A 13174-nucleotide genomic window follows, 5' to 3' on the forward strand; every position below is an offset into this window, starting at 1 on the left:
GTCACTTAATGCATCTCGATAAACGCTTTGATTTCACTTTAGATCAATATACTCTCGCAAATGTTGTTGATATTCTGGAAGCTCTGCAACAGCTTTACAATAAAAAAAGCAAATGAAGGCGCTCGAGCCTATTGTAGTGTTACAGAGGCACTCTATTAATGATAATAATACTCCTGCAATCTCATTATTAGAGTCTACGTTGGTATTTTTGGTTGTATTGTTTGGTTTGTGCCTTCAAATTCTGCTAATATTCCGCTAAAGCCTTGTGCATTTCGAATGTCACTTCATAGACGCTATTTTGTTGGGGGTGTTTATCACAATCGGGAATGATGTAATTATCGATAATTAATTCTTCTTTTTGGCCACAGTGGGCTTCACCGAGTATACCGTTTACCTCTTGCGCTACGGGATAATCATCCGTTCTTTGAAGATCTAGAAGGAGTTCTTTTAGGAATTGCTGCAAGATGGATTTTCTCTTCTGATTAGTCTCGGGGCCAAAACAAAAATTAATTGATTATATTGTATTTATTATAAATGAGAAATACAATAAATGTGATGAAGAGTATAGATTCAGAACTATTTTCAATCGACATTATATTTCTAATTCGTTACTACTTTTATTTCTTGTTTTAATATCTGTTCTTATCTCTAAGCTTGACTAAGTTATGTTTCTTTATCTCTTCCGTACTGGGTTATAAAATTATTAATATCCTTCGCTATAATTGACTCTAGCCTAATAGGTGTACCTCATATTATTGCCCTTTAACTGCTTCCACCATATTATGGACCATTTCTGAGTTGTTCATTTTATTTTCTTCTTGGAATAATCTTCGGTTAAGTCGCAACTCACGTGCCAGAAATTTCATATATGTGAATATTATTACTTAAAAAATTGGACACATCATAAACTGAAGATTGAAATTAAGACGATCAACAGAACTATCTCATTGATCTCATCAATTGGAAAACACAAAATTTGAGAAATTATCATTGCTGACAACTTTAATTAAGGAGAATTTTATAAATATTTAAATTCAAATTCAAATTTTATAAATGAAGACTTCATTGACAAAAAACAGATCAAATTACATGGCACATGAATAAGTAGGTCTTCTTATTTTGATATCATCCTTAATTTAATGAGCTATTGTTGGAGTAACTACGTTGAATGTAGTTAATATAGCTGATCATTACTGTAGATTCTCAATTTCAATATATTTTCATTATTTCTCAATAAAATTATTTTAGAATTTTTGATAAATTCAATAATCGAATAATAATTTCTCTTTATTTGGAATATGCTTAGAATCGTTGATTAGTATTTCCAATCGGAATTTCTCACAAAATGTATACAGGGTTTTGCAATACGCACATTTATGTCATGGTTAATTTGGATAAATGTTTTTATAGGATGTATGAAGTTAGTTGTACGCAATTTCTTACTAATTCTGTAGTTTCAGTATATCAAAGATGAGCAGTTCATAAATATATGTTTAAAAAATTCTGATATTTCACTTTTTTGAAGTTTTCTGAACAAAAAATTGATAAGGTGGTCGAGAACAACATTATTGTTTTGGAGGATCGCCCTACTCTATGCCCAAAAAAGTTACTTTGTCGGCTGGGCTTGCAGGAAATCGAATTATAGAATGAATCCACGACAAAAATCTGAGTGGTGTATGGTATTTGGAATTCTTCTATGAAAAATTAGTGGTGCAATTGCTCAATTTGTTTTCTAACCCTGTACAATAGACATATCTAGTTCCAACAAGATGATGCACTCGATCATTTCGTAAGACCTTAGTATCTCGATGTGGTCTCTCCAGACAAATGGGACATTTGATAAAATAACCAGAACCAGAGGTAACCAGAATCAATATTTCTTTCAAACGTCATTTTCAATATTGACACCAATGAATTTAATGTTTTTACAAGAATTAACAAAATTTAAATCAGAAATTTTATGTTAGGTTGATTCAAATGATTCAAATACTCAGCTGTACAACGCACACAAGTTTTTGTAATATAGAAATTACTCTATTTAGGGACGACGAACTATCGTTGACTAGTTAGAAAATGTGTGCATTTCGGTCCACCTCAATTTTTACATATTCTTAAAAGGAATTTCGATTGCATTTCGGATATCATCAAACAATGAAAGTACGGAATTAAAAGCATTTGCTCAGTTGAAATAATTCGAATAAATAGAGTATAACTTTATAAAGCAAGTATGAAAGTAGCCATAAAAATGTCATATAACAACATCAACGATTACATCATTTCTTTAAATTCGGACGCTCTGTCTACATGTGTGTAAATAATTCTGATTGGAATCACCAATTGGTGTGTTTGAACATTTGATCTAATAGTTTTCTTCCTAAATATAGACCCTGTATAATAAAAATAATACATACTCAACTTATTTTCCATTTTATTGCATAATAAACGACAAGTATAAATAATTGCTTCAAATATAATAAATCCTGACATCTACGGTTTATCTGAGTAAAAAGAAAAAGAAACGAAAATAATGCATAATTGTATTACTAACGCGAACGGGGTGAAGAACCACTTAATGGGGTTCAAGAGTTCATTCTGTTGTTCTAAAAACCAAATAGGTACAGTAGGTCGCAATGAACTATAGATTGAATAAATTGGAATATTACTTGTTGTTTTAGCAGAAAACAAACATCAAAATTCCAACTAACGCACTCAAAATAATGTGCAGATAAGAAAGGGATTATCTAAAAAATAATATGGCCATATAAAACCGTTCATGTCAATATAATTCATACAGCTCCATATTAAGGGTAAGATTGTCAAGAAAAAAATATTATCGACACCTAGGGGAACGCCTGTTATTCTGAACGGACGTATTGGTTAATTGCCCAAAAAGTTTTGTTTTACGACTTTCGTCGTTAAATGCCATTTAATGTTTCATTTTTAATACGGTGACAATACTTTCCGTCTATATCATGACTTGCATATAAAAACTTTGAACTTGTTATTATCGTAAAAAGGAATGATTATAGTAATATCAGTTAAATGCTTTTAAGGGAGCGTTCGAAGGGGTAATTTTAGAGAGCAATTTTGTTGCCATCATATTTTTTCTTAAATTGGGCAATCCTCTATTTACTAATAGATATGAAAGTATTGTAACTATCTGAAAGGTCTAACCTTAAAAATGTTGTGAAGCAAAGTATATTGATAATTATTTTTTCCAACACAATGTATCATTCAACAGCATCTATATTTTAATTTATATAATAATTTTCCAAGCACGATATTTCCATTTCTAATAAAGAACAAATTGACGCATTCAAAAGACTATTCTTTTCCAATTTTCTGATAATCACTGAGCGGAAAATAAGAAAATGACAGAACTTATTTTTATATCTGACCATTTTGCTCACAATAAATGCCAGTTTATATATTGGAGGAAAAAGACATAAACCAATAATATTCTCCAAGGTATATTTGATTAATTTGTCGAAACTTATTAACGTCTTTATTAGTGGTATCTTATATCATTTGATGAACTTTCTGGCTTGACGAATTATGTCGTATTTCGTGACATTATTGAGGAAATAAAAACATATGAGAAATACAATTTTATTAATAAGAGTGAGTCATCAGTACGCTTACGGCTTTCATATACCTCAAATTTTCACGAATATTCCCTAAGAAGAAATACCAGACGAAAACAAAACTGCTGTGAAGCGATTTATTCCACAAGTTGCCATAGTAAATATGGTGAAAGTAATAGCTCATTCACATCTCTCACTATCCCCTATAATCTATCCAGCTATCCAGTAACGTATTCCCATTAAGAATATAGTTTTGTTTCCACTATTTATGTTAAATGAGTCTTAACATCTCCAATGCAAAATTCTTGTGTTTTTCATTCAATAACTTCGGTCGATACACTATGATAATCGGATGAGGCCAAATTTGGAGAACAATTGCTAATTTGCTAAGCTAGGTCTAAACTTCACAATTTCCCAATATACACTTCACATAGAAGCAGAATGATGATTGTGTGTGTAGGTGTTTCAGTTGACTCATATGAAGTCCATTTTTCCAACTTTTGGACGTCACCAGGGGACGGCGATTGATTGCAAATAGTTATTACAGGCAGTGTAAAGCTGTAGTAAGTCCTGGTTACATTATTTGAGGATATTTACAAAATTTAAATGAGCACCAGAAAACGACTTCAATTATTCGTAGACCTATCACTTTAAAGCTCAATATTCCGTAAGCTGTTGAATTTTTACTGTTGAGGAAAGAGAAAAAATGTGATTACCTAGGCACGGATAACATGCCGAATACCATATTGTGAATATTTTAGACATTATTAATTTTTTTTTTGCTTATTTAATTCCACCCAAATATTTAGACGTATTATTCAACTTTGATGGCATATTTTGTCAAATTTATGATAATTTACAGTTTACATTTGATTTGAAACAGGAAGCTTATTGGACCATATTCCAAGTATTTTATACTATCTTTATCAATAAGTAGTTAGATCTTTTAGATTTCCCTAAATCTCATTAATTCAATTATTCAATTCGTTTCTTAAGCAGAATGTGAACTGTTTTCAAGTTGTAAGAGGAGATGCAAGAAACTTCTTGTTCTAAATGGTTTTGCAAAAGGGTTATTCACAATAGGTATTTTATGTACATATTTGTGGAAAAGTTTGAATTTTGGCGTTTTCAATATTCCCTGGATGGTGTCTGTTTTTTGGAAACACTGTGGTGAAATAGTAATCATTTTTTTAATGAATAAAAAATATATTCTTCCTTAAAATTTTCACAAAATAACATTCAATTTTGTTATGCGTCTCAAATTTATAAATTATCCAATAGACGAACATTGTAGAACGCCTCTTCACAAAAGAAATGAAAGCATTTAACGCTGAAATACTGCAGATAAATGTTACGTAGAAACAAATTTAAACATTGAAAAATACACGAAAATAATAGCATTTCTATAGTTGTTGATGGAACGACTGATTATTTTATTAGATATATAACTAATTTAACAATAGGGGTATCCTGATTTAGAATTTTTCAACGAAACCTTCCTCAGTTGCCGTGAAATATTTAGATAAAACAAACAATATATCTGTTAATATATTAATCCATGAGATTTTGACCAACATATTTCTACCAAATGCTTTTTCTGTGTCATAAAATTTTGTTAATTTGTCAACATATTTTATCCTAATTAGAGTAGACTTTAAGTCGTGAGATTTGATAATTTCAAAGTTCTCTTTTTCTAGACCTATCGATTTTGAACTTCTCAAAGTTCGCTGATAACATTGTTGGCAGCATTTTCCTCATTTGTGATTATGTCTTTATATTTTACACCACATACTTTTCAAAACTGCTCAGTTTATCTGAGGGAGAAGAAAAATCGAACAATGAACATAATTGTCATTTTATTACCTCTTGAAATTTATCACTTTATAAACAAGTTTGAAGCGGTTTCGGTTTGACTATGAAATGCCTTTGCATACATTCTTTAGGTTGTGTATAATTAAATTTGCCTGTCAGTTTTTTTTTCATCTTCACTATATATTGTATTCGAAAAAATCTTTATTGCTAATAAAATTAATCTCGTAAAGAGCTCGTTAGCGTCGGGACAAAATTCTGCCATTATATTCTACTTCTTAGAAAACGAATGATTGAAATTATCTCTCTTGGAGAGTTAAGTGTCAATGAAGGTGACAAAGAGATCTTATCCGATGTGTGTAAAAGGAGACACCACCCAGACCCGGAAAACGGTATGTTCACTTAATAACGATTTAAATGGACCATGCGAGTGATTGTTCCACATAAAACGGTCCTGGTCATAGAAGACGAACATTGCTTCCAGTTGTGACCATAGGCGTCCTCGATATAATCTTAAATAGTTCGAAAAATCTTAATATATGGCTTACTTATTTCGATTTAATCTGCTCACCAAGATCCTATAACCAATATTTAGTTCTTTCATTTAACAATTATAAATAATTTAAAGTATTTTAGTTTAAACTTGAAATGGTTGAATAGTTGATGAGTATAAGGTAAAACCAATTATAATTTAGTACCAGACATCAATAACATTCTTAGTTATTTTAGGATTCTGATTAATATATATTCGCAATAGTCACAAAATTGTATTATGGATATTAACCATTCGACAGTTAATAAACTTATGATTTTTATCTTGCAAAAGATGCTACAAAGTTAGTTGTCTTTTTTGGAAACAATAATCTCTTCCACAGTTTGCTGGCTTCGAGATCACCCCTAATTTCTCTGCTGGTTGCAGTCCCTTTATTTGATCTATTAATTCCGTATCTTAGGAATTTGCTAGATCTATTATTTTTCTTGTTAAACACTCTGCCCTCATTCTTCGGTATGTCCACGCCTATTCATTAATTTCTTGTATATTTTCCAGTCCCACTTATGTTATGCTTCGTACGGCTATTCCGTTATATATTTTTATTTTTACACTCCATATCCATATTTTTGTTTGTTAGTATTGTTTTTTCATCCAGAAGCCGTATGAACAGTTTTGGGCTGAAACTCTCCCCTTTTTCATTCCTCTCTTCATTGTGTACTTATTTGATGTTTGCTCTCTAATAGGTACTCTCGCTCTCACTATTATGTCTGTACTTCTCATATCCTGTATTAATTATAGGTATTTTTGAATTTTCACTCTAGCTATCTTGTTATTAACTAATTTCAAATCAATAAATACTAGGCATAGTTATGCCTTTTTTTATTGCTTCAGAGACTGTCTGTGTTTTATATGGTTTATGTTTTAAGCAGTGCCTCACTTTTTTTCCAAAATTCACTTGTGAAGATTTTAAGTTATATGCATTATTCTGAGTTTGATGGAATAAGAACTAATTATTTGTATATTCACATATTTTTCTTACTAACATTTAGTATTAGAATCAATATTTCCTTTATTCCAGCTTGTACTTCCACCTATGATTCAGACTGGATAATTCAACGGCACTTACGAACGGAAACAAACTTTATTAAATTGCTTCACTCCAAGTTCGACGTAAAATAGCTCTGAAAGTTTTTGATTAAAAAAATATCGTCCTGACTTGCTAGAACTTTCTCAGATTAAACGCGAGCTTTTTATTTTAAGAGTTTGACCATTTTATTAGAAAATAGAAAATTTTTCACTGTAAAATACTTATATGTAATCGAGCAAAAATAAAATTACTCAAATTATTTAATATAAATATCGAATCAACTTAAAAAAACCAGCTGACTCATGTCGATTCCTTCAGCACAAGATTTGAAATCAGTAGTAAAGTACAATGATTGTGTTTCATTCAGGTAGCATATTTAGAGTTACGAGCTCTTATCATAACAAATACAGTAATATTAGACCCATTCTAGGAAATAAAGTTGTGTATTGTAATACGCTACGTAGTTTTAATGTTAATTGATGAGCTTAAGTCGACTGAATGAACACATAATAGTTGAATAAAACGTGACATTATCAAAACGTGAGAAGAGACTGAATAATGAGCTGAGAATAGAATTATAGAATACTTCATTAGCAACTAGATTGATTTATTTGTCGAACATGATAATACTTCTGCCAATTATAGTGGCAAATGAGGTGAAAATATTGTTAAATTTAAAGTTCGTCGCCTATTTTTCATTGAAAAAGACCAGTTTGATCACCTCCCAGATCAACAGATATGATTACTTTTGATTTTTTCTTCTGAAGTTGATTGAAAGAAAAGGTTAATTTCTACTTTTTAAAAGGCCGGAAGAAATACTGAGTGACATACGTCTTGAGAAAAAAATATGAACCCAGCTTATGAAATCGTATTTATAAAATTTAAAAATGCATCGATCACACAATAATATTTCAAGATTTTTTTAATGTTATAAGATTGACAAGAAGCTTTAAACAGCCTTTGATCTGTTTGATAATTCATACTCTTCAGATTTTGTAAGCAAACCAAGTTCGACCACTCAATATTTATTGTCAGGTGTATTAGAGAATTATTACAACCTCAGTTTTTCACTAATTTTTTTAAGGAAGAGTACATGTATTTGATTTTTATACCATAACGGTTCGTATGAATTAATATTTTTTTAAGAAGAGGTGGGTTGAACCAAAGACAAATTACTCGTGAGCTAAACCGCTTCTAAGGAGTGGTCAAAAACTTATTCAAATCCGGGGCAGACGATTAGGGGGAAAGTAAAAGAAGCAGAAAACTTTCATAATTTTGTGAGCAAGGGAAAAGGGCAAATTTGAGAGAAATCTCAAAAGCAGGAGCATCCTCCGATTGCGAGGCGATTCAATCTATCGTGTGATGGCTTAGTCAGGGAATCACAAATCTCAAAATATTGCAAGGTAATGCGAAAACCTCTATGAGACAACCATTCACAGACACATTGATAATCCAGATGGTTCAAATTATTACTGGCATGACGTTAGAAAAGAACAAAAATGCCGGAGTTATGGTGTGAGCTCTTAATAAAAAGACGAAACCACAAATCACATTTAGTTCCTGGAAAATCAATGCAACTTTGTATCAAAATGTTTTGATAGAGTTTCTATTGTCTATTGGAAGAAGAACAAGTGATTTTTTGGTCGGATAACGCGCCGATTCATACTGTACACTCTACAAAACCATGGTTGAAAGTTTCCGGAATAAAAATTTGGATTGCCGAATCTCAATCCAATAAAAAAATTCCAAAACCAATCACTTAAATAAATGCCAACATTATCTCTTTTAGTTTATTTTTTCACAGAATAACAATATAACCGAAAGCATGGTACGTTCATAATTAAATATGTGAATTAGCGCAAGATCCCTAAGGCCGAATACACACAGATCAACTCAAAGTAAACTTATTTCTGATGCAAATCCTAGCCAGTTTGCAATGAAAAACATCCTTCGTATATGAATGGGGAACTACAGACGAAGCAACTGGCAATGGCAACGTGTCGCAATGACTTAAAGAATCTCGACCTGTAGATTCACTGGCAACTTGAATCGTTCGCCTCTCAAAGGTTTCAATGGACGAAGATTCTTATGTTTTCAATCTGATCATGATCATTTTTTTGTTTCAAACGTTTACACTTGCGTAGATCGAGGGGTGCCAGTCTTGTGGAGACGCCTGTGGTGGATCTTGAACTTCTGCAGGTTTGCACTTCTCCATAGGAAGAAGCTCCGATAAATTCCGATAAAATGAAAATATCTCGCTGTACGTCAAACTATACGAATCACAACTAATAATTCAACACAACGAGTATAGGAATGAAAATTTCCATCCAACAAGAGAATGTAGGAGTTTGTTCATGAATCGAAAATTGTTAAAAATTAACAACATAAAGATAATTATAATACCAAGATGTTGATCCATTTAGGACTCACATAATTAAAAGGAAGTAATACTTTGTTCTTGGGAAATTTTTATAAATAAACAAATTTTGGGACTTGTTTAACGACTCATCACTCTTTATTTAGCTGCCTCTCAATTCTATGGCTTAGGGTATTTGTCCGGTTTGCCTTCTTAAACTACTATACGTTGCAATTTCTCAAGTGCTCAAAACAAACAGCTTATACTACACTATTAGTAATTTGTCTCGATTATAATGTATGTGGATATAATTAAAATGTATATAACAAGAAAATTAGGTTTTAAAGTTGTAATAGCGTATGGTCGTATTATATAGTATGTCTACTTAAGTTGGAATCATATGGAAAACTTTTTTATTAGTGGTTTTATGAAAACTTATTCTTGATAAAAAGTTCTGCATGGTTCAAAAGTTAAAAGGCAGCCATCAGATATTAATTTTTTAAAGCAGTATACGAGGTTTGTCAAAAAATTTGAATTTTGTGCAAGAGCTAAGTATTTTTATTTTTCAGAAAAATGTTATGAAGTAAACTGATTGGTTTGGATTAGAAGTTATATTCAAATATGCAATTACAGCCATTAATTATGAAAATTCAGGTTTTAGGATTATTCATTAATCATTCCGTATTAATTATACTGGTTGGATATAATTTATCTCTCTTACCTGTTAAAAATATGATAACCTTTCTATTTATTACTGGTTTTGAACAGCTTTCCAGTTTACATACGTAATAAATGCATAATAATTATCTATTGTAGAAACTGAAAAATACATACAAAAAATATTTATTAAGCAGAAACAAACATAATTAAATTTCAATTCAATATCCTACAGCTTCGACATATCCACCTTCTCTTTGTAACATTCAATTGTTCTTCTGTCAAAGTCTTGTATTACTTTCCGTATCAAATTTGGAGTAATTTTTTGGCATTATTCAGAAATAATCCTCTCCAAATGGTCCTCTCTGATAAACCTGCTGTTTTAAGTAACCCCATAAAAACAGCCAAGGGGAGTAACGTTTAATGCAGTATGGATGGCAATACCGTCTTGTTGGAACCAAATTGTCATAAGTTCTTTTAATGAAAGGTCGTGCAAAGAATTACTTGATTTTCTAATAATTGTGCGGCATTTATGGAAGGTCGAAAAAAAGGGTCCAACTAATTTATTTATTTACACACCACATCATACGTTTGTTTTAAAAGAATATTGGTTCCTAGTTTTACAAATTTTGGATTACTGTTAGACTACCAGCGACAATTTTGTAATGAGACGGTTCCGTTTGAAGAAAATGTTAACTCATCGAAAAAGATTATAGCTTTTGGAAAAAACGGGTCTTCATCCAACTTTCCTTGGATCAGAGCGCAGAATTTAAAACGAATATCATAATCCCTTGGTAGTAACGTGTGTAAAAATTGCGGAGGATACCCATGATTTTCTATACTTCCACTAGCATTAAATTTATTTAAAATTTTTGTAACTGTTGAATGCCTAATGTTTCTATGCGGATGTCTATTATTAAAAATATTTGCGGCCTCTCTACGTGTTTTGTAATTATCTCCAACAATTAACACAAGTTCTATTTTTTTCTTCACGATGTGGTAAATTTGCCATTTTTATTGTAATGTTATAAACAACAAATTACTCTGACATTCACTGTCACATACTTCATGTCATCGCATCCTAGATGGCGTTAAATTTTATCCAGCCAGAATAGTTAATACGGAATGATTAGTAAATAATCACAAAACCTGAATTTTTATGATAAATGGCTGTAATTGCATATTTTAATATAACTTTTGATTCAAAACAACTTTACTTTATAACATATTTCTGAATTTAAAAAAAAGTAACCATATGGTTCCAACTTAAGTAGACACTCTGTATATATTTCTGTAGAGATTGTTAGTTTTTGTAAAGTGAAGTCTCTCAACTAAGTTTGCTAGTAAATGTCTTTTATATGAGAATCTATTGAATCACAATTGATCTATGATAGCATTGTTCCATATAGAACAAGTTTAGTTCTCTGGAACCCTTTAACTACTCTTTAACCGTATTCATTTGAACACTGTCTGACCTAAAGAGCAGTATTTTAAAAATATATTCCATTACCGAAAGGACACCTGGTATCTACTATTTATTATTGTTAATAAATACTTTCTAGAAGCCAATATGGATATTTTATTGTTGTAGCATCATTTTTTAATTTGTCCATTCTTTGTACAAACGTGATGAATGCACAGCGGATGCTCTTTGTCGAAGGGTTAAATGGCAGACGACATGTTTTAATCACGTTATTAAATAACTGCATATTGTTAAAACTCATTTAAATCATTTACAGAGTCAGGTAATTTGGTTTGCTTTATTGACAACTTTGTTTAACATGCATAAAGGGTAGTGAAATTTTCTATTCAATTTTGGCGGTTAACCTATTGTCGACTATTTCACTGACAAAATATCCAAAACTTTTGTGAAATTAGAATATAATATCACGTATAGACATTATTGAATAGTAATATTACATGGATACGTCTCTAGTAGTTGTGTTTCGAGTTTGATAATTTCATTTTATATAGTGTATTCAAAGTATTCACGAGATATTCAGAAAGCCCCTAATAAGAACCTCGTAAGAACCGAGCAGATGCGTATAGAGGAGCACAAAATATGAAGATTGGCAGTAAAGTACGACCCAAAATTTAAAAATAAATAATTTATTTGCAACCCTTAACTTATGAGTATACTAAATATAAATACTGTATAAGACTATTAAGGACATATAGTAAATGTAAGTAGAAGGTGATCGAATAATTCTGGGGGTTAATTAGGAGCCTTTAAATGTCATTTTTTTATCCGTCTGTTGTTCTATAAAACTATATCTTCATGCCATGGATAATTTGATTCTAAAACTTTTTTCCCTTGTAATTTGTCATCGAGCTTAGTCATTTTTAAGGAAAAGTCGAATAACTAAAGACATGTTTTCAACAATGTTAATTAAAAAGTTACATAAAAGTCAATAGTTTGCTTTGAATTTATACATCAAATTTGACAAGTTGCAATTCTAGTAATTGAGTTTTTTGAATGAGTGGAAAACGCTCATTTAGCGAACAAGTGAATATGTTATTGGTATTAGGTTTTTGCTAAGAAAACTGCAGAAGAGACGTGGAAGAATATCGGAGGAGGTTTTCTAAGTGCGTGATTTCTCACAGAAAAATATTTTCTAACGTTAGAGTACGAGATCCCAAAGCAAAAAATTTTATAGTGTTAATCAAGAACGCCCTGTTCAAATGGGTGTGCTGAATATTTTAAATCAACTGACAGATAAGAAACTAATGAATCTCCCAGAATAGTTCTATTGCTTTCTACTTATTATCACTTAATGCCCGTAACAGTTTTACGCAATGCTCCAAATTTAGTATTTTTAAGTATAAAGGTTGGACTTACAAAATACTTTCACCAAACAAAGACACGCCAATTAAAACGACTTGAAGCACGTCGCGTTCTCATGATAAAAAATTAAGCCTATTTATCATGTTTTGGTTTCCACAAATCGTTTCGCAAACTTTTAAGAACCCCACGACTCACAATACAAACACAATATACCTAAAATGGTAATACTAGCCGATTAACAAGCCAGTGCAAATTCAAACTTGTCATTGCATGTCTCAATAGATGAGAGTATGATATAATTGATATTGTTGCAGCCCAACTAAATACTGCTAAAATAATTTACCATATTTTCTGATTACTCCTCGTACGTTCCGAATACATTAACAAAACTATTAAAAGATCT

The 13174-nt window shown here is 31.1% G+C and overlaps 1 protein-coding gene across 1 annotated transcript in view; it reads right to left on the reverse strand.

Moving 5' to 3' along the window:
* Positions 1–244: 244 nt before the first annotated feature.
* Positions 245–13174, reverse strand: part of LOC130894417 (uncharacterized) — a 39915-nt gene continuing 26985 nt past the window's right edge. Inside the window, exon 3 of the mRNA XM_057801296.1 lies at positions 245–457. Within this exon, the coding sequence (XP_057657279.1) occupies positions 245–457 (213 nt within the window). The remainder of the gene's footprint in view (positions 458–13174) is intronic.

Source organism: Diorhabda carinulata, chromosome 1, assembly GCF_026250575.1.
Source record: "Diorhabda carinulata isolate Delta chromosome 1, icDioCari1.1, whole genome shotgun sequence".
NCBI lineage: Eukaryota > Metazoa > Arthropoda > Insecta > Coleoptera > Chrysomelidae > Diorhabda > Diorhabda carinulata.